The sequence below is a fragment of the Carettochelys insculpta genome, chromosome 8, assembly GCF_033958435.1.
Source record: "Carettochelys insculpta isolate YL-2023 chromosome 8, ASM3395843v1, whole genome shotgun sequence".
Taxonomy (NCBI): Eukaryota; Metazoa; Chordata; order Testudines; family Carettochelyidae; genus Carettochelys; species Carettochelys insculpta.
The window spans coordinates 65,466,822-65,493,713 of record NC_134144.1 but is presented as its reverse complement, the minus strand read 5'-3'; the positions used below and the strand labels follow the sequence as shown (position 1 = coordinate 65,493,713).

General features: G+C 44.9%; 1 protein-coding gene across 1 annotated transcript in view; it reads right to left on the bottom strand.

Moving 5' to 3' along the window:
• ADCY5 (adenylate cyclase 5) overlaps positions 1-26,892 on the bottom strand; it is a 316,815-nt gene that overhangs the window by 57,010 nt on the left and 232,913 nt on the right. The window contains exon 8 of the mRNA XM_075001015.1: positions 11,054-11,194. Within this exon, the coding sequence (XP_074857116.1) occupies positions 11,054-11,194 (141 nt within the window). The remainder of the gene's footprint in view (positions 1-11,053; positions 11,195-26,892) is intronic.

Here is a 26,892-nt window from a genome sequence, read left to right as displayed (position 1 = left end):
GGAGGGTCCACTGACCCCATAGCTTGGCTCTGCTCTCTGCAGGCCTCACACACAGCCATAGGCTGAACTCAGCAACTCTCAAATCTTGCCATTACCGAACATGTGCACAGTCTTATATGACTGGTTGCAAATCAGTACGGCTCCATTCAAGTATTTTTATTCCTAGAATTATGCATTTTCAGGTCCTCTCTCTCTAAGGGTATGTCTGCAGCATGACTAAAAGCTCAAGACTGGCAGCTAAGGGCTGTTTAGCTGCAGTGTAACTATTCCAGAGCCCTCGGACCCTCCAACTTCACAGAGCCCAAACATCTACACTGCATTTTACAAGCCCCTCAGCCTAAGCCCTGCAAGCCTGAGTCAGCTGGGATGGTACTGCTGTAGGCTTTTAACACCGGTGTAGACATACCCTAAGTGAAACAACAACGCAAGGTGGTGGGGGAAGATGGGAGGATGCAGATGACATTTGGGAAATTTGCAGCTCAGTACCAGATTCTTTTCCCTGATAGATGGGCTAACTGGCAACCTACGCAGCTGTACTTCTGTCAGCAGAAGCAACATACGGTGGCCTTTGGAACTCATGCCAGCACTTCTGCCTGGCCGTCTAGATAGCATGGTGCACTTTGTGCTGCTTTTCCCAAAGGTTAAAACCAAGTTGTCCAATGGCCACAAGGGTATTTCCCAATCCCTGTGTTTTTGGTGTAGAACTCTGCCACCATGAGACAACTGCCACTGAAAGGGGATCTTGGTAAACACTTGTTTTGAGCCCCACAAAGAGAAGAGCAAAACAGGTATTATTTGTAAAAAAGCCACATATGCATTATTAATTTCACTGCTGCAAATCATAGAATCACAGAACACTAGAACTGCAAAGGCACCTTCAGAGATCATCAAGTCCGGTCCCCTGCCCTCATGTCAGGACCAAGCACGATCTAGATCTGCTCTTAAATATCTCCAATAATGGAGATTCCACAAACTCCCTTGGTAATTTATTCCAGTGTTTAACCACCCTGGCAGTTAGGAAGTTCTTCCCAATGTCCAACCTAAACTTCCCTTGCTGCAATTTAAGCCCATTGTTTCTTGTCCTATCATCAAAAGGTACTTGAAAAAATGCTATCATGCCCCTTCTAAGTCTTCTCTTTTCCAGACTAAACAAACCCATTTCCTTCAATCTTCCCTCATAGATCACATTTTCAAGACTTTTAATCATTTTTGTTGCTCTTCTTTGGACCCTCTCCAATGTCTCCACATCCTTCTTGAAATGCGGTGCTCAGAACTGGACACAAAATTAAAATGATCAGCAAATGACTGAAACCAAAGTACCTTAATTCATTATATATTATGGTGTGCCACCTTAATTCATCCCCCTTGTGTTTATGGATTATGATACAGTTTTAAATTACATGGTCAGCTACTCCTTTTTCCATGGGATCCAGGATGGAAATTCAAAATTCTGTCTTCGGAACACAGTTTGAAGGATGTGCAGAAAATAACCCATAGGCCAATGAGGATAAAACAAAATATTGAATAGCTGCTCCTGAAGTACTGACAATCCTGTGCATCTAATGAGGCCAAAGTTGTATGGAAAAAAACAGCCATCTGACCCTGTCATTAAAATCTACTATAATGCGGAGGCACATGGGAGCTGGCACTTCAAGACTGTTGAATGCTTTGTGTAAAAGGAACATGATTAAGGAAGCAAAGTAGTTTTTAGGTACACAATATTTACAACCAAAGAATCATACAGTAATCACCCTTCACCTGAGACTACTTGGACAAAAGCTGCCCTGTATATTGCACATTTATGGAGGATGGCCTGAAATCAGAGGGTAGAGGCAGACTTTGCTCCCCAGTGCATATATCAGGACTTGCTGTGCCTCCCAAGTGTTTGCTGAGTGCAAGAAGGCTGCTGGTCTGCTGAGTAAGGGCCCCCTTACATACAGGTCAGCAACACACCTGTGGAAGGCGTACATGTGTGGAGCAGCAATAAGCAATGCTACCCCAGCCATCCTGCCCACCTATTCCTCTGGCAAGAATTTTATTCTTCCATTTGCATCCAGATGGGATAGTGCACACTGGGTCATGTGATCTCTGTGCTTTGCACTTTGCTACTAAAGAGATGGCTGTATGCAATCTGCTTCATCTTATAGAAATTTAGCAGCGACTGCCAGAAACCAGTGAAGGAACTGGTGTATAGCTCAGACAGGCAGTGCTGAGAGCGGGCATAGGATTCTTCTTCCTGAAAACATACTACACTTGGCTCTACCACAGATTTTGTGCGTGACCTTGGCCAGGAGATTTAATGTGTACGTGCCCATTTTACAGATGGAGGAACCGGGACACAAAGATATTCCCTGACTTTGTGGGAGCGAGAGATTAAAATCCATTCATGCATATAACACACTTTGAGATTCTTCTCTGGAAGGTGCTTCAGAAAAGCAAATTGTTGCTGCTACTGCACAAGTGAAAACATCCATGTTTTCAAGTCACCTATGTTATTAACCCCCTTAAAATAAATATAAAACCTGAGTGTGTAATGGGGAGGAGCAAGAACTTTGTTCCTTTGTATATATCACACACAATGCGAAGAAAATTGTGTTTCCAGGGGGGAATAAATATTAATTTATCCTGAGTCCACTACCCTGGCTTTAGAAAATAAAATAAATTTATCTTAACAGCAACAAAAATAGAAACCAGCTGACAGCAGATTCTTGCACAGGGTTACTCTGGCCCTCTTCCCATTCTGTGAACGGACACAATGCCGATCTTGTCCAGATCTCTTCCACTCAGTTTGCTTTGGCTAATTAAGATGAGTGAGATGACTCTAATTGCTGTACACTGTTTATGCTGGACTTGGCTTCACACCAAACCCACATAGGCCCATCAAGGGAACCGCGACCCAGTGAAGTTTACGATTGAGACTGCCAACTGACAGCAGCTTCTTGCAAAGTGAAGATTGTTTTCTCCATTACTTTCTTTGGAGCAGGCAGTGTTGTAGCATCTGTTTCCCATCCTCCTCTGCCTTTAAGTGCCAGTGGGATATACTGCCAAGGCTGGCAAGAGCAAACAGAGATGGTTTAGTGGAAATTCTGTGAGGGGCTGAGGCAGTTTACCACTGGGCAGGCATCACATGTTTGGCACAGAGCCAGAAAGAGATGAGCCTAAGCAGTGGTGCAGTGCATCCTGATTGGTGCTGGCTGGCTGCCTCCTGGATGGCTCCACTGCTCTATTTGTTAGGAAGATCAAGAATGAAGGAGTGGGAGGAAGAGGCTGGTTAATTTTCTTACCGCCCCAGGAAAGGCTAGGAGGAAGAGCTTCAGAGACTGCCAGGGAAGGCCAAGTGAACCAGCAAGGGTGTAATTTCACTGGATCCAGACTCCATTTAACTTTACTTCACCCTGGATCTGCACAAGAGGATTAGAACCAGGGAAATGGTTCAGAAAAAGAAGATACCCTGACCGCTGTGAACACTCCTTGTTTGTGACTAAAGAACCTAACCTGAACGCATCAATGTGGTATTCTGCGTTGTTGGTGTCTGACTACGATTCCAGCCCAGCTGGATTCATGATCTGGAAACCTAACCCCAGTGCACAAAGAGAAGTGCTAGCTACTTCCCAGAGCATCTAGTGCTCTCCTACTACCGATGCTTCGTCGCTGGTGAGAAGGCTCTACTGGGCTCATTGTTGGGATACCTGCATTGCACCATGACATCAGTGTCCTGTTGCAGTGAAGAGACAAGACATACCCTACAAAGTTACAGACTGCTGATCCATCTCTCCCAGTACCACTAATGTATCTCCCACCCCAGAGCTACTACGTAGGGTATTAAAATAAAATCAGATTGCCATTAGAACATTCTTCTTGGCCATCCTCAATGTGAACATTTGTTTACCAAATGCCTTTGCTGAGGAAAGGCAACTCAGAAAGGTGTAGTTTCACCTGTGTAGAACAACTTTGCCACCCTATGGTGTCACCATTAAAATGGCCCAGTTTTTCCATTCTGAAAACATGGTCATCTTGTCAGGCAATGCTCCCTCGTGATAAAAACTTTACACCACACCATGACTGAGCTCTTCTACATAGTGATAGATATGGCTTGCTCTCTCTCTCTTTCTCTCTCTCTTGCTCACGCTCACACACACACAATGTATCTCACCACAATATCCTTCAGTTGCAATACCAATGTATTTCAGAGTGCCATCCATCCACTTACTTTGGTAAATGCAACTGTACAAGTTACAAAGCCCATTGCATTCTGAGAGCTGTGCCTCTTGTAGAGCTTTGGCATTGCTGATGCTTTAGTCTCACTTCCTGTCTCCAGTGTCTTCCTTTGGCTAATCCAGCTTTATCAGTTGTGTATCTGAACATGAGTGTTACATACACAGTCTTAGAGGGCTGGGAATATACATTAAAAAAATCCCATCTACAGTTGAAACAATGAGCCCCCTGTCTAGTGGACACTAAAATTATCTTTTCTATGGAGAAGACAGGTATTATTTTTGGCTACAGGACCTCGAACAAAAAGAAAGTGTTGTGTAAACGTGACAGGGCCTCAAAAAAGTGAAAATGGGTAAACAGTACAAGAGAGGCAGTTTCCAATTTGTTTTCAGCAGGGAATCTGACACAAAGCTGTAGACAACGTCAGCCTTTGAAATCAAATTCTCCCACCAGTGTAACCAAAAAGCATTAAAAGAAGTGTGGGTCTTGACCACTTTCCAAATGATCTACCACAGGGGTGGGAAGTATACTCCCCACAGCCAACTGGGAGCCTCAGGCAGGCTCTCTGCCTGTCCTGCACTCACATGTGGGGGTAAGGAGGGGATGTGTTTCTCTGAGCACCACTGCTAGCCTGGAGCTGGGGGAACTTCACACATTGCCTCTGCCCCCAACACAATCTTGCATTGTCAATTTGGTGGCAACCAGCCAATGGGAGCCAAGAAATTATGCGGATGGTGGGGACAGCATGTGAAGACCCTTCCCCCCACCTAGCTTCCTGCTCTCAGAAACACACATGGCCTCTGCAGCCAGCCACTTTGAGCGACATGCAGGGGCAGGGAAGGCAGGGAGCCTGCCTGAGGGACCTGGTGGACTGGCCAGGAGACACCTAATAAGTGATCCCCAGCCAGAGACTGCCTCTGGCACCTCAGCCTCTCCATCCCACAAATCTTATGCCCCACTGTACCTCTCCCTCACATAACCCAAACCCTCTGCACCTCTGCTTCTGTACCCCTCCCATACCCTACACCCCAATCCCACACCCCAGGTCACAACCCACCCATGCCCTAGGACACAACCAGACCCCTGTACCAGCTCACAACCCTCTCCCAAACCCTGCACCCCCTCTTACTACACCCCTCCTACAGGCCACCATCTTCTCTATGCCCAGACTGCCTCCTGGACCCAGCACCTCCTCCTGTACCCCAATCCCTGCCCCAGGTCATGACCTCTTCCTTCATCCAAACTCCCTCCCTGACTCCACACCCCTTCCTACACCCAATCCCCTGCCCCAAGCTCCCTTCTGCACCCAACCTCCATCCCAGACCCCGCCACCATCCCATTAATATCCAGCAAGAGTGCAGACCTTGACCACTTGCCAAACTTTTGGAGTGGCCCCCTCATCAAAAATTATTGCCCACCCCTGATCTACTGGGAATGAATTTCTGAGCCGCAGTCTCCTCTAAAGGTAAAAGTAGTGATACTTGTGAAGGTACAAATATGTAATGGAATTAGAAAGTGACATTGTCTTCCCTTGTTTCAGAACTCTGGCAGCAATTTTCTTAGATCTTATCTTGATATGTCAACAAATAATTATGTTTTTCCAACTGAACAACCAGCCGGACATGGCAAACTGTAATTAACAATGTCAAGCATAATCATTTGGCATGCTTACCCCTGATTTCTAAATAGGATGGTGCCAGAACCCTTTTCAAGCCAGTTCAGAAGAAACTTCTACTTACGATTACACTCAATCTTGATCAAGATTTCCTAATAGCATCCACTGAGTCTGAACTACTGAAAAGACAACATAGATTTGTCCACTAACAAAAAGTACTTCTAGACAGCTAATGTGTTATGGCTAGTTTACAGAACTACACTTAGAGTCTGGGAAGAGGAAACAGCACGTATTCATTAAAAAAAAAAAAAAAGATCCCATGACTACAGAGATACTAGTAGATCAGCTCTCATTATTGTGAAAGTAAAAGATTTCATAGGTGGTTGGTAGTACCACTTATGTGACATAGGCTACATCTACACTAGCCAAAAACTTCGAAATGGCCATTTGCATGGCCATTTCGAAGTTTACTAATGAAGTACTGAAATACATATTCAGCACTTCATTAGCATGTGGGCGGCCACGGCAATTTGAAATCGACACGACTCGCTGCCGTGCGGCTCGTCCAGATGGGGCTCCTTTTTGAAAGGACCCTGCCTACTTCGAAGTCCCCTTATTCCCATCTGCTCATAGGAATAAGGGGACTTTGAAGTAGCCAGAGTCCTTTCGAAAAGGAGCCCCATCTGGATGAGCCGCATGACGGCAAGCTGTGTCAATTTCGAAGTGCCACGGCTGCCCACATGCTAATGAAGCGCTGAATATGTATTTCAGCGCTTCATTAGTAAACTTCGAAATGGCCATTTGCATGGCCATTTCGAAGTTTTTAGCTAGTGTAGACACGGCCGTTATCAGATTAAAATATGAACATACAGATCCCTGTTGCCACCCTGTTATATACATCTGCAACAAATCTTGTACAAAACGTGGCGTGTAAAATACCTATGGAAAGATTGTGATTTGCTGAATGTGATTATGCTATTTGTAGTTATGTATCATTTTTGTATCTGAAGACATAAATATTAGCTATGTACCTGTATTGCAAACATTTGCTCCTGGATGCCCTCCAAGTATGTAGCTAGCATATCTTGGAGGGACGGTTCAAATTTTATCGCTCATCAAGAAGCACATAACTAACCATGCACCACAGGAGGTGCCTGTGTTCCCTGAAGGGACTTTCCCACGGGTTTTGCACATGAAGGACAGATAATGGTCACTGCTATGACTAAGCAAAATTATGCATGGCCCTGGGACTGGCCCACGTGACTCCATACTCCATCTTTACATGCAATTTTCCACAGTAAGAACAATGGGATTTCCCTCCACATGGCAGAAGTTATAAAACATCCTGGAAATATCTCCAGTTTGCTTCTTTTCTGCTGAAACCACTGCACTACAGACTTGTACTAATGGGAGCATTCAGAATTAGAATTAGGGACTGAGGTTCTTCCAAAGGTGCAGAATCAACCAGAGATTTCTCAAGCCAGTAGGCTAGTCCATCACTGTGACAATCCTGAACTAAGAACTTTGCAAGTATTGTATGTATTTGATTCCTTTACCCATTTTCCCCCTTTCTTTTACATTCTAAAGGATTATCAGCAAACTGGTTTTGGGATAAGATTTAAGTTATATTGACCTGGATGTGTGGCTGGTCCTTGGGATTCAGAAGAATGTTTTATTGTATGAGACTGCTTTTTTTTTTGTTTGAATAGTAACAGAGAGGAAGCCGTGCTAGTCTATACACTATCAAAACAAAAAGCAGTCCAGTAGCACTTTAAAGACTAGCAAAATAGTTTATTAGGTGAGCTTTCGTGGGACAGACCCACTTCTTCAGACCATAGCCAGACCAGAACAGACTCAATATTTAAGGCACAGAGAACCAAAAACAGTAAGCAAGGAGGAAAAAAATCAGAAAAAGATAATCAAGGTGAGCAAATCAGAGAATGGAGGGGTGGGGGGAAGGTCAAGAATTAGATTGAGCCAAGTATGCAGACGAGCCCCTATAGTGACTCAGAAAGTTCCCATCACGATTTAAACCATGTGTTAATGTGCCGAATTTGAATATAAAAGCCAGCTCGGCTGTTTTCCTTTCCCGAATGGTGCGATAATTCTTCTTCAGTAACACACATACCTTTAGGTCACTGACAGAATGCCCCATTCCATTAAAATGTTGACTAACTGGTTTGTGGATCTGGAGTGTTTTGATGTCTGTTTTGTGCCTATTGACCCTTTGTCTAAGGGAGTTAGAAGTCTGTCCAATATACAAAGCATCTGGGCATTGTTGGCACATATGATGTTAGTAGAGGAGCATGAGAAAGTGCCCATGATTCTGTGAGTAACCCATCACTGGACCTAACCAGGTTACTCACAGAATCACAGGCACTTTCTCATGCTCCTCTACTAACATCATATATGCCATCATGTGCCAACAATGCCCAGATGCTTTGTATATTGGACAGACTTCTAACTCCCTTAGACAAAGGGTCAACGGGCACAAAACAGACATCAAAACACTCCAGATCCACAAACCAGTTAGTCAACATTTTAATGGAATGGGCCATTCTGTCAATGACCTCAAGGTATGTGTGTTACTGAAAAGAAATTATCACTCTTTTGTCGAAAGGGAAGCGGACTTTCCCTATAATGGTTACTCCAAGCTGCTGTGAGCCAAGGCACTTTAATGACTGAATTTCCTAACATCTGAGTACTTAATGTCAAAACCTGAATAATGTTCTTTTAATAAAGCTTTTTGGTGTGTGATGTTAAATGATAAATAGTTTACAGAAAAATGGAGACTGTCAATCATACCTAATCATGCTACAGAGGAAACAAAAGATTAATTCTTCCATAATTCAGTAAGCGCTGCTGTTGCAAAAATATATATATGGGTGTGTATGTGACTTGCCACATAATTATGTGTGCAAATAGTTAATTATATATAGTGTGTAATTTCCAAATGGCTGTGCCATTCTTACATACATATATGATGTAGGTAATGGTATAAAGAATAGACTTATAAAATTTGTGGACAAAGCCAAGCCAGATGGATTGCAAGCGTTTTGGAGGATAGGATTCAAATTCAGTATGACCTGTACAAACTGGAGAAATGGTCTGAAGTAAACAGGATGAAAGTCAGGAAGGATAACGCAGAGTACTCCATTTAGGAAGGTCCCATCAGTTGTACCCATGTAAAATGGGACATGACTGTCCCTGAAGGAAAACTGCTGAAAGGGATCTGCGGACTGAAGTGGATCAAAAGCTAACACTCTGGCAAGAAAAAAAAAAAAGATGAACATAATTCTGGGGCACATGACAGCAGTTTTCAAGTATAAAAAAGTTTTGCACCATCTTTGTCACAAATTGTTCTCTTTAACATTTGAGAAGAGGATGAGATGCAATGAGCTTAAATTGCAGCAAGGGAGGTTTAGGTTGGACATTATGAAAAACTTCCTAACTGCCAGAGTGGTCAAGCACTGGAATAAGTTGCCTTGGGAGGAGGTAGAATCTCCATCACTGGAGATGTTTTAAAAACAGGCTGGACAAACACCTTTTAGGAATGGTCTAGTTCAGGGATAGCCAAATGTATTGGTGCCCTGAGCCTCATATTACAGTCTCCTGAAGTCCAGGAGCTGGTGCAACCCGTGAGAAGTTGGGGCTCATAACCCTGAACTCCAGCAGGTGCACTGAAGCTGCATCCCTCACCTTCCTGCAGGAGAGAAGCCATACCCCACCACTGCAAGAGAGGTCCTAAGCAGTCTTCCCTCTAACTTTTACCATCCATGGGGAGAATAATTTTTGTTCTGTACACCAAGGCATGTGCAGATGCGAACCACTACAGAAACACATGCTGCCAGCTGTAGACAACTGTGGACACTGCTAATCAGCTGGATGGCATCCGAATGTCTCCTGGGCAGCCACCCAAGCACTCAGCTTACAGGGAACTGAGCTCTTCCTCCCACTGCAGCCTGGTATGTGCAGAAGCAGGGAGGCTTGGAGTGGTTTGTGAACTGCACTTTCACAGTAAAAGAGCCACAGGTGGCTTGTGAGCCTCAGTTTGGCCACCCCAGTCCAGCTATTACTTAATCTTGCCTTTAGTACATGGGACTGACCTAGATGACTTCTTGAGATTCCTTCTAGTCCAACACTTGTATCTTACACTCCTAGGATTCTGCAGTCTCAGAGACATAGCCATTTGTAATTGAGACGTGGTTTTAATTTTGTCCTGAATTAACTTGATATGTAGATTAAAGGAAATTCATTTATTTTAAAAGCTTCCAATCAATCAATTAAGAATAAGTTAATGCTTGGAAAACAATTTGACTGCAAATTACTCCCAGAGTGCTAAGTGTTGTTATGAATTGCTGCTTAAAATAAAGTTTTTTTCTTTTTCTTTGCCTTTTTTTTTTTCTTTTTTTGCTCTGATGTAGCTTAACATGAGCCAGACGAGCTATAGTATCAAACTGCACACATGCAGCACTACCCTGTCAAGATGTTATGCTGGCAAGCGGCTGGATATCAAATTTTCTCAAAGGAAGGCTAGAAACTAGAGACCTGTTACCATAGGCCAACTATTCCATATGCTTTACAGTGTTTTTCTGAGTTTTATGTATAATGCAATCTTAAATGATATCAATGATGGAGCTGCCACTTTTCCATTGTGGGTCATTAAAGAGATTCCTTTTAGTAGCGACCCTGAAGACCCCTGTGTATAAGTGATGGTGCGATTTACAGGAGGGATAGATTTCAAAACCAAAGCAACGAACATAACCTTTGGCAGATAACTAGCGTGTGCAATGGACTTGCAGAGCCGGGAGAAATTAAGCTCTTTTATCTTTGGAAAATGTGCTGTCTACACAAAATTAGTAGACGACTTGTTTTTCTTGCTCACCCTGAAGTGAGTGTCCACAACATGGTCAAGAGTTAGATAAAAGCTTTCTTTCTTTGCCATTCAACTTCATATTTCAGTATCAATCACCCTCAAAAAACCAAGGGTCAAACCCGTAAACACTTGTGTTCAGGGGTATCTATTACTGCTGTGACTTGTCCTTCTGCAGTGAAGCTAATATTCACCATGTCCAGTAGTAAACATGTGCAGGATTGTTCCCATAGACTGTAAACTGGAGGCAGGGAATGCACCCTGTTTTCCTGCAATGTGCCACACACAGCCCCTGGTGCTCTATAAATAACAATAATAATAGATATTCCATAAAGCCAAAACGTCTTTACCATTCTCTTCATCTCCTTGGAGACCTGGTGAGTGCCCAGATGGTTGTAAAAGGGCCGATCCACACCCCAGTGTGGGGGGTTATGGCCGATGGAATTGGTGCGCTGTCTGTTCATCTTGGCTATTGTTGCTTTTTCGTCTTTCTACAATAGAAACAGAAGAGAATTGCAGAAAGTATTTTGAAATATTTTACATGGCAATCACTCCCCAGACTCCTCCATTTATCCTTCTCATCAGTTTAATAATCAGGCAGTTCAATAGAAATAAGGAGCATTCATCTAATCATTCTTTTATTGTTTTATTTCCTGTCCTTCCAAGCATCACAGACAAGTATATTGGGACAAATAAATTTGGTGCCCAACATTTTACTGGCAAATGACGGACTCCTCCCCCATCCCATGAACACAAGATGATCTGGTGAGCAACAACATGGTGGCTTTTTGTTTATTTGTTTTGAGACTGAACAATTAAATTCAGGAACACGACTGCAATTCTGAGTGGACAGAATGTATTAAGGTTCCATGGAAAACAAGGGTTTGTATACATCCCGCCCCCGCCCCCGACTGGAAAATGCAGCATACTGCACCGTAGAGCCCCAGTATGGACAGTGCTACAGCTTTGGGAGCCATGCTCCCAGTGCTCTTATCTGATCCCCTAGTGCACGTGGCTTACCTAGAGTGCTGGGAGAACCACAGCAGCACATTAAACTTTAGGCGACATGTGGGGGATGCACCAGGGGCCTCATGCAACCCCATAACTCCCCATTAGTGCTGCTTCTGATGAATATGGGGGTGATTTCGCCCCTTCCTCCCAGCAGCATGCCCTAAAAGCAGTGCAAGCTTCCTAACTCACGTGGCTCCTAGCCACACTGAGGACTGCCCCACACACACTGGAAGCAGCGTGGCATTTCTTTGGGAACAGTAGGGGAGGGGAGAGAAGGGGCAGCAGGAAGGCGGAGCAGGGGAGGGAGGGGCATGGGCGGAGCAGAAGAGGGAAGGGATGGGGGATAGGCAGGGCAGGGGCATGTGGCCAATGCCAGCAACAGAATTCCCCCACTGATCCCCTCTTCTTTAAATGTTAACGTGTGAACCAAGGTGCCTGCAATTTACAGGACAAAAGGCAGGAAGGCCTAGGGGCTAGGTTTCAGTTCTGTCTCTGACCTCTCCTCCTATGCAGTGGGTAAGCTTCCCAAAGGAGAGGGAAGAATACTCAACGTCTAGCGGGGGACTGTACTTGGTGAGTACTAGGAGAAAATAATAGTGCTGCAGAAGGTGACAAGAGGCATTTTCTACTCCTCCTCCATTCTAACTGCATTATTTTGTCTTTGAAACGCACCAATAACTCTGGCCTCTCTGGCGGTGAGACAGAGCTAGGAGATCTGCATCTGACTCAAGACTTCTGCAAAGGTTGGGTGTCTTTGAACCCCGGGCTCAAATTCAGGCCCATCGCCAATAAAAACAGCAGCGCATGGTGCTGGGGGGTGATGCCATAATACTGTAATGTGAATCACTTATTTTGCGGGTGTTTTCTAGGTAATGAAAAGCATAGGATTTTCCCTCTCTGCCCCTTGTTGACCTCTGTTTTGTAGAGGAGGCAGGCGCAGCTTGTACAGGATCAAACTTGCAGTTTGACAAAAATTTCTATAGGAGACTTGCCTCATAAGGACTGTGTGGTCTCACCAAGTAGACTTAACAACAAACAACATGGCTGTAGTCATAATCCTGGTACTACAGAATGCTTAAGAGACCAGCGCCCCTTGGAGAGTTCCGGGGTTCTGCTGGAATGAGCATTTAAAATGCATTTTTTGGTTAGTTTGTGAGGTCCCCCTTTTTAGATTTCTTAGATCTGGCTGAGCACAAGCACCGGAGCAGACTCGCGTAATCATCATTGTGTATCTTGCAGTTTAAAGCCAGGAATCGCTGAGGCCGCAAAACAGTTTTGGAAAACAAAAAGCCCCAGGTTTTTCTTCCCCACAAACAAGAGCTATTTTCAAGTCAGGGATGAAGATACAGATTAATCCAGCTATGCGCCGTATGTTTGTTTCTGTCCCAAACCATCACTAGGGATTTCAAAGCATTCACCCTATACTTGTACCTGTCATGGGCTCACAGAATGTTATTTCCATGAAGTTATATATCTTCTGCTATAAATGAGAGAGAACTGATCTGTCTTTTCAAGACTCCTCCTAAACAGTAAGGGCTAAGACCACCAAATTTGGTAGGCAACTTCCTCTTACCATAGTTTAAAGCAAGGTAAGGGTTTGGTTGTGCCAGGAGAATGGGATGTGCCTGGAATGTGACTGTTTCTCATAAAATAGAAAGGGAGGGACAGTTGTACTGTACAATGACCACATGGAGTAACAAGAGGCCAGATACGGGGATTGGGACAGCTCTAACCTCACTGGGGAAGCAGGGACCAGGAGTGGAGAAAGAGACAGCTATCTACTATATATTTCAGAAAGTTTGTCTGTTTGTATATTTGTCTGTCTGTCCATCCCACAGCTGCCACCCCTCCCCCAGCTATCTCCTGCAGCTGCAACAGTCATGGAGAGGTGTTTCTCACCTGGCCCCAAGCTGCTGCAAAGAGAGAGAGAGAGAAAACTGGGGTTGTCCCTTCTTCCCGAAGCAGCCTGCATACGGAGCCGCACACCCTATCCCAGAGCAATGATTTAAAGTGAAGGAAAACAAAACTTAATTGAGTTAAGGACCTGAGCAATGCTGGGTAAATCTCCTAGTGGTTTATAGTGTCATGCTTTTTAGAATTAAAAAAATTCTTAGGAATTTTAGTGCTGAGCAAAGGTGCCAGACTGAGACCGATCAGGACTGCAGTCCCTATTGCTCACAGGAAAGGTATAGTCCACTGTCAGTGCCCTCCAACAGACTGCAAGTCCTTCATCCACAGACCAAGGGTATGTCTACATTATGAGGACCCATTGACCCGGTCAGGATCTATCTTTCAGGGCTCGATTTTGCATGTGTAGTAGAGAAGCACACAGAACTATCTGGGGTCAGCAGTCAATCCCTGTGCTCCTCAATATCATGAGGAGTAAGGGAGGTCAACAGAAGAGTTTCTTCCTTCGACCTCCCTCTGTGAAGACAGCCAGATAAGTTAATTGCAGATAGTTAATTCTAGCGATGCAATTGCCATAGCTAGAATTACACATCTACAATTGACTTACCTGCCTGCTGTAGACCAGCTCGTTTTTTGTCGGATGATATCTTCTGAGAAAACTTCTGTTGACAGCTCACAGCCAAACTGCCAAGCGGACCTGCTTTGTCGACAGAGAGTGGCTGGACTGCCTAGCCATTCTATCGGCAAATGGCCAACGGGAAGCACAGCAGAAGAGCTACTTTGTGTCCCGGAAGCGCTCCCAGAACATCCAGACTGGCTTTCTGTCAACAGATCTCCAATAACAGAGGCGTTATTCCTTGTGGGGAGTGGGGTATGGCTGTCGACAAAAGTGCTGCATTCTGTCAACTTCCTGTCGACAGAACACCTTGGGAATATGGATGCTTGCGTGTTTTGCTGGCAAAACAGTTGTTTTGCTGACAGAACCCTTTGGTCTAGACAAAGCCTCTCTGACTTTGGTAGAAATGCCAACAAAGGTGCTGACTATGGTAGAGGGTGTGTAAGTAGCACCTTAACAGTCACTGGATAGTAACAACCTGGGGCCACTACTGCCCCAGGTTGCATTTTAACTGCCTCAAGGGTTCTATCTAAAGTATTACTGATTCATGACCCTCTGAGTCCACTGCTGGCAAACTGCCAGTGTGATGGGGACCACCCCAAAGAACGTTCAGCTCCATTGAAAGCTTAGTAACAGAAGCCACATGTTATCACAAGCTGCTGAAGCCACAGCAAGATACCCGTGGGGGAAAAAAAATCCACAACTATTGCTCCTGCCTCTCACCTGAGCCAACCAGCCCAGTGTGATTTAGTCTATAAGAGCTGGAACAGTGAACATTTTGTGCCAGAGGAGCTTCATGTTAGCAATCATTATGGAAGCACTGGGTAATTTCCAAGGGAGCACTGTGTTTTAAATGATCCTAAAAATATACACATATAAAATGACTCTATTATCTTTTTTTAAAAGCCACAGAACTTTTACTTTTCTAATCTGTACAATCATTTGTGGTACTGTAACTGCAACCTCTTCCATAGCTACAGACCTGTTTACACGATCAGATGCCAAAAAAACACTGGCAGAAAGAACAGATTAGGTATTTACAACCAAATATTTACTCCTCTGAATAAAAAAAGTGACACAGTCTGTACATTCTATTACAGCTTAGCAAAAGACTTTCCACCAGTAGCAATCAAAAAAAAGCTAGCCAGTAAATCTATAAAAGCAAACCCATCTGATTACATTACAAATGTCTTTATGTCAACAGGCGGTAAAAATATATATGCGACAAACTGTCCCCAATGGTGAAGCACATTACTTAGATATAACTTAAGCAAAGATTTAATTAAAAAAAATCAAAGCAGATAAACTGAAACATCTCAGCCAATAAGTAAACCGCTCTTGCTTCTAATAAGCGTCAAGTGACTGTCATACACTAAATTTACATTATGTCAACTGTGTGATTAATTTGACAGGAATAAAAGACCTCATGCAGTAGGTACATGTTTATTGACAGTTCTGGGGTGGGGCAAGGCCAGGAAAAACTGTGGTAAACATACATTACTGAGGTCATTTATAACCATGAGATCACAGACCATATAAAATTACCCAAAGCTGTATTCTGAAATCTTGAATTTCTTCCACCTCAAAATGGTGTAGGTGGGATTCTAAATCACGTATTTTGTAGCTTTTATCAGCAGAAAAAAAACACAGCGCAGGGCAGTGTTTTTCAGTCAAAGCCTCCAGTGGTGAAATTTTGCTTGTACTAATAAAACATAATACTCCACATTCTTAATCCAACGGACCTGCCTGTTAGTTGTGACACTCATGTAAAGGAATATTCTTCACTTGATTGTTTTTAAAATCTACTATTTTTTAAAAAAAGCCATTGTTCTCCTGAACATTCTTTAAAAGTATGTTGTGTTTTCAATTTACAAAATAAGGTAAAAGTTTCTTAAAAGTAAAATTTAGGCATGGCTGCATTCACTGTCACAATGCCAAACAGGTTTAGGAGCCTAAATCAGTTATGGAATTTAGATTTCCAAGTGCCTAAATCCCTTTTGAAAAATGATATTTTGTGCCTAAATTAGATATCATGATGCTGGTGGCAGCAACATCACAATCACTTTAACAATCTGGGCCAAGTGTTTTTCTGCTCCTTTGTAGATGTTTAAAAGGATTGTTGCTCCCTTGCTAATTGACTATACAGCCTGTATTTACGTTCTACACATTAGTGTAATAATCTATGCATAAAATATACCTTGAGAGGTAAACTAATAACTGTTTGGGTATCAATATCACAGGGAAATGCACATAGCAACATTACATGTAAATTTATAAATTCTCTTTGTATGATGTTGGAACAGAACGGTGCACCTCTGAAAAGGCAGGAGTAGGTAGCAGGTTTATCCCAAACAAAGGAAATGTTTGCCTCTATTTACATTTATCTAGTGAGCAGGGCCATTGAGAAAGCAGAAGAGACAAAGCAAATCTGAATTTCAGCACACACAGGGGAGATGAAAGAGCATGGGGGGGTCACCTTCGTCCCCAGACTCCATGTTGCCTTCTTTATGGCTTGAATAAAGATCGCTATGAGGGGTAACCCTCAGATGAATCCACTTCAAAGGGGGACTGGATTATAAAAGTGAGGGACAGAACCATGCCAGGCTACGTCTCTCCCTTTCCTTCCTCCACTCTTGCTTCCTCTTTCAACAATGGAACTAGACGTTTGATTTTGGTTAGGGCTCGGGGAAGGGCATTGTGACCTAATAATTTTCTCAGCCCTGTTGCTGGGAACATGTAGTAAGAATTTAACCTTGAACTAAGTCTACTTTGTTAAGTTCTTGCTGTAAGAAAACATTTTATCTTTCTCCTTCTTATTAGCCATTTCTGACTTTTATGCCTTATGCTTATAATCTCACACTTTACAAGTAAATAACTTATGTTTTAGTCTAAACTAATTCAGCATTGGTTTTAAAGTGAGCTGATTGGTAACCCCCCACTAAAGGGAGAGGCTCCTGGCTATTAACCCATTACGGGGACCACAGACCAATACATACCTGCTGTCCAGGAGAGAGCTGGGCAATGCACAACACATGCCAAGACTGGGACTGTGTTGGGGAAAACTTGCAAGTAGTTACCAAAGCTGCTGGAAGCAGAGTGTGGCTGATGTGTTACTGATAGGCTGCTGGGGTCCAGTGCTCCTGGATCAGGGTTACAGCTACACACAGATGTACACAGGATGTGACCTGCATACTGGTGTGAGCAGCCCAGTCCGGGACTAGAGCTACAAAGTTTTGTGAGGGAACCCATATTTCAGGATAGGTGGTGACAAAACTCTTCACTGGTCTGGATTTCACTCCAGAATGGACACCGATGCATGGGAAAACCAAGAAAAGATTGAGAACGAGAACTGTCAACAACGTCTTTCTATTCTGCTGATCTTTAGGTGCTACCTACAAGAACAGGTGCTGCAAAATCCCCAGGCAGCAATGAGCTATTTAAATTTAACATGGATAAACTCCAGAAGTTGCTATGGGAATTTTCAAACACAGGCTTGCAGAGACTGTAAATCTTATCCCTAGAGGTTTTATTGAATTGTCATCACCATTTCCCACACACTGAGCTATTGTAACACCACAGCAAAGCCACAGCAATAGCTGAGATTTTCTCAGGCCGACCAATGGATCAAACACCTTCACTCTACAGCTGCATCTACGGTAGAACTTTTTGAGATCTATTGTTACTAGTGGGGCATCTCCAGCACTCGACGCATAGCACAGGAATTGGCTAACTCAGTTATAGGCTGTCTCCCTGTGTTGTCAATGTCCTAAGGCCATGTGTACTGTATTTCTGACAATAATATATGACCAATTCCATCACAGCAATAAACCTGCATGACTCTGCTCAGTTGCAATGAACTCATTAAATCCAAGATGTTTTAGTGGAATCACAGCCACAATATTTAAACAATCGTTTTGTTTGCTCAGCTGAATGGAAGTCTAGGGCATTGTTTAGAGAAGAACGAAAGCTGTTTTGCTAGGAGCTTTGGCCAGGACTCATTGAGCCATTTCAGGCTTAAGGGACCACCAACAGCATTTCTCTCTGCAAATGTTGTACTGCTCTCATCATAGGAAACATCCACATTTCTGACAACTGAGTGAGAAAAATAAACGTGTCTCTTTTTTGTTTGTCAACTTTGTACACTTTGCAACATTTTGTGGACAGTCACCATTTTCACTCTCTATTTAGTGGTCTCATTGGCTGTCTACGTAGCAGCATTATTTCGGAATAAGCTATTCCCGAAGGCTGTGTCTACACTGCCCTTCCCTTTCGGAAGGGACACGTAAATGCAACAGATCGAAAACAGAATCACAGAATCACAGGGCTGGAAGGGACCTCAGGAGGTCATCTAGTCCAGCCCCCTGCTTCAAGCAGGATCAACCCCCACTAAGTTATCCCAGCCAGGACCTTGTCCAGCCGGGACTTAAAAACCTCAAGGGATGGAGAATCCACCACCTCTCTAGGCAACGCATTCCAATGCTTCACCACCCGCCTGGTGAAGTAGTTTGTCCTAATATCTAACCTACACCTCTCCCTCTTCAACTTCAGACCATTACTCCTTGTTCTGCCATCTGACACCACTGAGAACAGTTTCCCACCCTCCTTTTTAGAGCCCCCCTTCAGGAAGTTGAAGACTGCTATTAAATCACCTCTAAGTCTTCTCTTCTGTAAACTAAACAAGCCCAAATCCCTCAGCCTATCCTCATAGGTCCTGTGCTCCAGACCCTTAATCATTTTTGTTGCCCTTTGCTGAACCTCCTCCAGCAAATCCACATCCTTTTTATACTGGGGGGCCCAAAAAAACGTTACTGAAATGCTGATATGAATATTCAGCACCTCATTTGCATAATAGTGGCCACTTGGCACATCAAAAGTGATGCTTTTGAAATGTAAAATAGACGTGTAGATGGGGTTCCTTTGAAAGGAAACTCTGCTTTCGAAAGCACCCTTCTTTCTACATGGCTATTTTGCATTTCAAAAGCAGCATTTCCGATGCAGCGAGTGGCTGTCATTATGCAAATGAGGCACCAAATATTCCTATCAGTGCCTCATTAGCATTTTTGATCTGGTGTATTTACATGTCCCTTCCAAAAGGGAGGGGTAGTGTAGATGCAGCCAAAATGTGCATCGAAATAGCGCTCAGCTCTTTCAAAATAGGCTTAACTGTGTGTGGACACTCTATTTCAGACTCGAGCCCCTGGAAGCCCTACAGATGGCCCCCAACTTACGAACAGGTTACATGCTGAACACCTGGTTGTAACTCAATTTGGCCATAAGTTGGAAATACCCTTACGCTGTAATCCCTCAAGGTGTGTTCCACGCAACCCTCGCGTACCTTGAATTTCGCATAAGTTGGGCAGGGCTTGATTTGGGGCCCTGGGAGGGGGCAGAGGGGTTAAGCCTGGGGTGGATTAGGGTGGCCCGGGTAGTGGGAGGGTGCATGTGAGCTGGGGCTTGCAAGGGGTTGGACCCGGGCACCAGGGGGTTGGACCTGGGGCTGCAGGTGTGGTGGGTAGGGAGGTTGGAGCTGGAGCCCCAGGCTCAAGTTGAAGCTGGAGCCCTGTGTGGTGGGGAGTGTGAGGTGGGGCCATGGGGGATTGGTGAGTTAAATGGGGTGAACTAGGATCAGGGGGCATTAGCTGCGGGGGGGGTAGAGCCTTATGTGCCTGCAGCAGCTGACAGCTGGAGCCCCGTGTGTGCTGGCATCTGACAGCCCAGGATGTGCTGGGGGTGGGGTCAGCTAGGGATGGGGTGGTTGAGCCAGGTGGAGGGGGGATTGAATGAGGGTGAACTGGGGCAGGGATGGGTTGAGCTGGTGAGGGGATAGAGCCCCTGTGTATGCCAATGGTGGCTGACAGCCAGAGCCCCAAGCGTGATGGGGGGTTAGCTGGGGCTGCAGGAGGGAGGGGTTGAGCCAGCCTGGGGAGTTGAATGGGGGGATGCACTGGGGCAGAGTGGTTGAGTGGAAGGGGTTGGAGCACTGTCAGGGGCTGGGAGCCAGAGCCCCAGGAACAGGTTGAAGTTGGAGCCCCATGCATGGGTTGGGGGACTTGAGCAGGGGACAGGTTGAAGCCCCACACATGCTAAGCCAGCCACGCAGGAGGGAGTGATCTGGGGCCACACAGCAGTCAGGGGGGTTGGGGTCTGGGGGGCAGGGTCAAGGCCTGGGTATGGGGGAGGTTGGGGCACAAGGTTGGAGGGGAGCCCCAGGCATGCAGCTGGAGCCCCTCACTGGGGGAGGTGAGCTGGGGCATGCGGGGAGGTGAGCTGGAGGTTAGTCTTAAGCATGGATGGTCGTAAGTTGATGTGTTCGTAAATCGGGGATCACCGGTATAGCTTATTTTAAATTAGCCCCTAATTCCCTGTCTACAGAGCCCCGATTCCAAAACACCCATTTCAGAACACACAGTTAACGTGCGTTCTCTCTATTTTGGAACAGGCGCTATTCCCGGTAGAATGTTTACAGAATTTGAAATAAGCCATCTGTAATTTTGAAATTATTTCAACATAGTGGTTTTGCTGTGTAGATGCTCACATAGTCGTTTCAGAACAGTGGCCATTATTCCAAAATCATTTTGCTGTGTAGACACACCCACTTAGTTCCTGCCTTATTTTCTTAGCATAATGCTTTGCAAACTTCCAAAAGCTGATTTGCCCCACCCACACCATTCAGGGAAATTAAACTACTCACAACCCTCTATGGGGTATTACAGCCCTACTCAACTGAAGATATACATGTTCCACTCTCTGCCATAAAGTCCTTTTTGCCACTCATTCCACTTAGGGAGATGCTTGGGTAAATCTTTGTTATAGCAGAGCAGCAGCTATAGTTAAGGTTGAGATACTCTAAACCAGTGTTTTCCAAACTTTTCAGCATCACGCCCCCACCTTTTGATTTTTGAGAAACCCTCACGCCACCCCACCTCTTTTTTTCCATCATCCAACCCCCCTTTAACAAAACATTCAATTCATAATTTAAAATGAACACAAAAGCTTGCTATAAAATGTTATTTAAAATTAAAAATAAGCACAAATAATTTTTCTTGGCCCTTTGTGGTTGCCCGGTGCAGCTCCAGTTGGCCAGCTGCCTGAGCCCCAAGCCAGCCTCCAGAGCCGCCCGCACCAGCCGCCCGTCCACCTGAGACCTGCGCCGCCAGAGCTGCCCGCACAAGCCCCATGCTGCCAGGGCCAGCCATCCACTCACCCACCAGGGCCAGCTGCCCACCTGCCCACCAGCCACCCAATCCCCACACTGCCGGGACCAGCCACCCGCCCCAGCTGAGGGCCAGCCGCCCGCCCAAGCCCCATGCTGCCAGGGCCAGCTGCCCACCCTACATCCCAAATTACCTGAGCCCCATGCAGCCGGAGCCAGATGCCCAAGCCCCACACTGCTGGGGCTAGTCACTCAAGCCCTGATCTGCCCCATGAGCCCCACAAGCTGGCCAGCCATCTGAGCCCCACAAGCCCTGTGAGCTGCTCACCTGAGCTCCTGCTCTGCCCTCCCACAAAGCCAGGCAGCCCCAGCCTCCCATCTAACCACAGCCTCCTCCTCCTCCCCCACAACCCACATTCTCTCTCATCTGAAGAGGGCAGCCAGCTCCATGTGGGTCTTTGCCAGCTGCATGGTTTTTACAGCAGCTGCACCGGGTCACCCACGTAAAATGGCAAGGGCTGAGAGCTGGAAGCAAAGGCCAGCTCTTTCTTCAGGTGGGGGGGAATAATGGGGGGCTGGGTCACCTTGCACCCCCCCCCCGGAATTACTTCATGTTTCCCCAGGGGGGCATGCCCCCTAGTTTGGGAAACCATGCTCAAAACCATGGTGTTTCTTTGATGAGCTATGAAATAGTAAGAAACTTGCTCTTTCAAAGTATCTCCACTGAGTTCACAACCCTTTGAAATAAACGGGAAAGGTCACACTTAGAACTTATTGTTTCAGGCTGCCTGAAAGCTCTGGCAGTCATCTCTCAATTTGTTACACTTGTTTCACGTTTTGAATGCCATCTTCACAACCCAAAGGGCGGTCTGCAGGGAGGGGGAGCATTGTGTTGGTTGGTTTATTGGTTGACTTTTGCTTTCAAATGAAAGTGGAGACATAGGAATACAACAGAGGCCCCTTCTGTGTCCCTCTTTTTCTTTGCATCCCCATGATTTGAGGTAAGGAGAACAGCACGTCATCATTTCTGCACCTGACCGAAGCACTGGAACGGCAAGAGCTCAAGCACAACTTTCCCACAATTTCTGCAGGGAAGTTGTTACCAGTAACGGCACCAGAAGAGCTGCTAGTTCGACTGAAGAGGCAGTGGGTAGGTAAGTGCCAGGAGAGGGAAGAGATGGGTTTAGGTCTGAACAGTTTTGGTTCTGAAATTTTTGCATCTGTCTGTTCCTCCCATAATAAAAGATCTTCATAAGCACCAAGAGACAAACAGAAAAATCCCCACATACATTTTCATTTCTGTGGATGTTCTTTGACAACTGCTTTATCAGAAATCAGATTTTTTTTTTTAACAAGACAATATAAAAAAAATTCACAGTGGTAGCATCCTTTTAATTAACTATTTTCAGAGGAGGGTCTATACACCATACACCGGAACATAAAAATATCACACACTTTCTTCCTATTTTATCAGTGCAACAGACAATTCTATTGACGCAATAGTTAATTCAACAGCTGTTAAGGTGAACAGATAAAACAGCAGGAAATTTAAAGTTATGATTCATCACAACTGTAAGTGGAATTTGGTATCACAGTGGGTGCTGTTAATTTTGTGCCTTAACTAAAGTCCTGACAATGCTGAATTACTGGATCTGTGGGAGTGATGGGCCAGTTATTCAGACAATTGAGGCAAGCCCACAAACTAGGAAATTGCTCATCCAAATGGCTAATGGGATACATTAGAAAATGCAATCATGGTAACGCTATGTAAATTAGGTCCATGAGTGTGTACCTTAATTATCTGGAATTCTGGCCTCACTACTTTGAATTCCCTTACTTTATTTTGCACTAACAATAAAGTTGCACCCACCTAGGCTTTTAGACATAAAAGTAATAGCAAAAAAAACCCAAACAAACCATAAATGGAATTGATTGCATATGCAAATAAACAGTCTAGATCAAATTAATCACTGAGGTAAGGCGTGCCACTCCACTGAAGTCAGGTTAGCCTGTATTCCCACTGACTGATTTTATGTAAACATGCAAAAGGTGAGCTCTCTTTCAATTCAAGATATCCAGAACATTGAGACAAGGAGTGCAAAATATCAGCTCCAAATGTCACATCCAAAAAATTAGAAGATGCTTAAAATGAAAATAGCTATCTCAAAAACATCGCTAAAATAGCTTTCTGGAAAGAATAAGTAAGTCTTACAAAGCCTGACGTGGATGTAAACGATCTTGTTTGGCCTGACAGTGGTGTTGGCACACAGGATGTTCATTGCTCAAAGAATGAGCTTCTACCACTTGAGCTAAAGGAACAATGCCTTTCATTGGAAACTATCATAGACTTAGCAACTTCTTATGTCAACCAGCTACAAGGGAGACACAAAGCTACGACACTACAGTAAACCCTCACTTTACGCATCTTCAGGTTGCACAAATCTCACTTTAGTGCGAGTTTTGCACAACTTGGAGACATGAGGCTGTCAGCCTGTCTAGCTTCCTGCAGCTGCAGGTAGCGAGGCAAGCTAAGAGCGCCTTCCCCCTGCTGCTTCCCAGGGAGGCTAAAACCCCCTTCCCAGAGTGGCGCTGCTGTCAAGTTGTCAGCGGTCCTGCTCTGGGACAGGAGGGAGAAGGGGTTTAGCCCCCCTAGCTGCCCGCTGCTGCAGGTGGCTAGCAGGGCTAGAACCCCCTAGCCCACCTCCCAGGCTCAGCCCCTCTGTGGCCCCAGCTCAGCCCTAACCCAGGAGTGGGGGGCTCCCAGCTCAAACCAGCACACAGGGCTCCCAGCCCCCGGCACATTCCAGCCCCTGGTGCAGCACACGGGGCCTGGGCTCCAGCCCCCTGCCCCTCATCCCTGCAGACCCTGCTCCAACCTCCATGGCCCCGGCTCCAAACCCCACACACCGTGGCTCAGCTCCACCCTCCTATCTCCCTCAGCCCTAACCCACCCGAGGCTTAACCCCCAAAGCCCTCCCCCCCAACCCTCCCGACTTACCCAAAATTCGGGGGACTGCTGTATCTTGGCATGGGCTACAAGGGCAGTGTAACTGACAGCGGCCCCAGGCTGCAAGGTGCTGAATACCCCAGCTCCAATTGAATTGGGTATTGAAGGGGTTTACCACCTTGTAGAAATCAGACCCCAGGTGACCAGCGTCCCTCTAATTTTTTCCATGCATGGACGGAACAAATTTTGTTCTGTGCACCAGGTATGCACAAATGTGCACCCCCTGGTAGAAGCACATACTGTTGGCTGCGAGTGCTCTGCTAATCAGAATCTGAACCTCTCCTGAGCGAGTGCTGAGCTTACAGGGAATGCTGCAGACGACCAAATCATACAAAGAAGTTTTGTCCACCAAACAAGCCTTGGCAGAAGAGCCCAGGGTTCAAACAGGCCTGTGCTCTCACCCAGGAAGGAGCTCGAAGATCAAAGGTAAGGAATAAGAGATCTATATCTTTAGCCCGTATGAAACACATAGCTATTTGGGGCCACAAAGTGAAACATACTCAGATCTATTAGGAGACCTCCATAAACTTTGTCTAAATAACAGGAACCCAGACACGACTCACAGGAACTGATTACTAAGTTACACGAATACTTTTATGGATGTGATTGGAACAGACTCCAATAAAAACCTCACAAAGTAAATCTCACATGAGAAAGTAGCTAAAAATAGAGGGAATGGAAGCAAAGGTAAAACACTGGAACCTTGTCCAGCTTTACTTCTAGCAAAATATTAAACCAGGCGGGGGCTGGGAAAAGGGAACATGTTTTTCACTTCTGCCAAAGTTTTATTGTATTAAAAAAGGTATTTAAATTTGGACAGAGTTTTAAAAGATTCAAAGATGGGCATGCTCAGGACTTCTATAACAAACAAGTGAATCAGAGTAGTCAGAGTGAGGAAGAAGTAACTGTGAGGCTGAAAACTCGGGACACATGGCCATTTCTTGGTCTCACCCAAAGGTCACACTGAGTAGTGTCAAAGTCACTTGTTTATGCTCATTTTAGGTATACTAGCTCCCTAAACCACATGGATATTGCAGGCCTGTAAGACTATGTGTACACAGCAGCGTTATTTCATAATAACTATTCTGGAAGAGATTTTCCAGAATAGATAGTGCATCTACGCACAAAGTGTGTATCAAAATAGCACTCAGCTATAGAGTCTATTTCAGATTAGAGCCCTTGGACACTCTATAGCTTATTTCCAAATAGCCGCTATTCCCTAGGTACACATCCCCTATTCGAAATATCTAGTTTGGATTAGGCACTATTCCTCACAGAATGAAGTTAACCAAATTCGAAATAAGCCATCCGGTATTTCAAAGTTATTTCAAAATAGCAGTTGTGTTGCGTAGATGCTTGCAGAACTATTTCAAAATAGCAGCCGTTATTCCAAAATAACTTTCCTGTGTAGGCACATCCTAAATGCTTTGGAACCTGGATGTCCAGAGGACTGTTAGCAGTATTCTGTTACTAAGAGGTTCCAACTAAGGCCCCATTGTAAGATGTTCTGCATCACCATGCCACTTGCTCTTAGCCTTACTGGCTGGATGCACACAGTCCAACAGATTAGGCAGGAAAAGGGCAGAAGAAATGAAGTATCAAACCCATGGGGAACGAGGCCAAGAGAAGTTACGTGACTTCCCCAAGATCACACAGAAAGTCTGCTGGAAAACCAGCAACTGAACCCAGAACTTTTGAGTCGTAGTCCAACACAAGGAAAGTCTTTGCTGAATAACAAGGCAGACATGGCAAAATTCTTGTCCCAACAAAGATCTTCAGATCTTCATAGGAACATACCAGGCACTTAGTGAACGTGTTCTGCTGAGGTAACAAATCAGTACATCTTCCCTTCACTGGATGTGGGCCTGGTCCAAAAGTGTGTTTTACAGCAGCAAAGAGGGTAAAGTATAACTATCTCAAGAGGCTTAGCTGCCCCCTGACAGGCAGGAATGTGTGGGAAATAATGATCTTGCCAGGAAAATCTATCTTCTGGAGATTGACAGTTACTAATGAGGTTTCTCTCTTGTGTAGATAGGGACCAAAATGTTAGCTTCACTTCCTTAGCAGATGATAATGGACTTTCTTACTTTTTTGCATTAAGGAGATTTAAGGCTTATATCCTTTTAAGAAAGAAAGCAATGCACAATGTTTGCACAATGCAAACAATGCATAATGCCCATGTTTATCACCTCATTTCACAGAAGGAGAAACTGAAGCATGTATCAGTTAAGTGATAACTGCAAGGTAAGAGAGCAAGACTGAGGCAGAGGTGGAGCAGAACCCAGAGGCCCTGATGAATAGTTCGCTTTCACCACAAGACCATCTTTCCTCTCTGAGTTAGAATGGATGTTGCAAAGTTTGGGGTTGTTCTGAAATAGGGTTTGCTTTGTCCCATTATGACTCTGGAGACAGCTGCAAAATAAACATATCGATCTAGTCCATAATTTTCCAGCTGCTCAGTGAGTTTCAGTTCTAAGTAGTGTTTTGTTTAGTC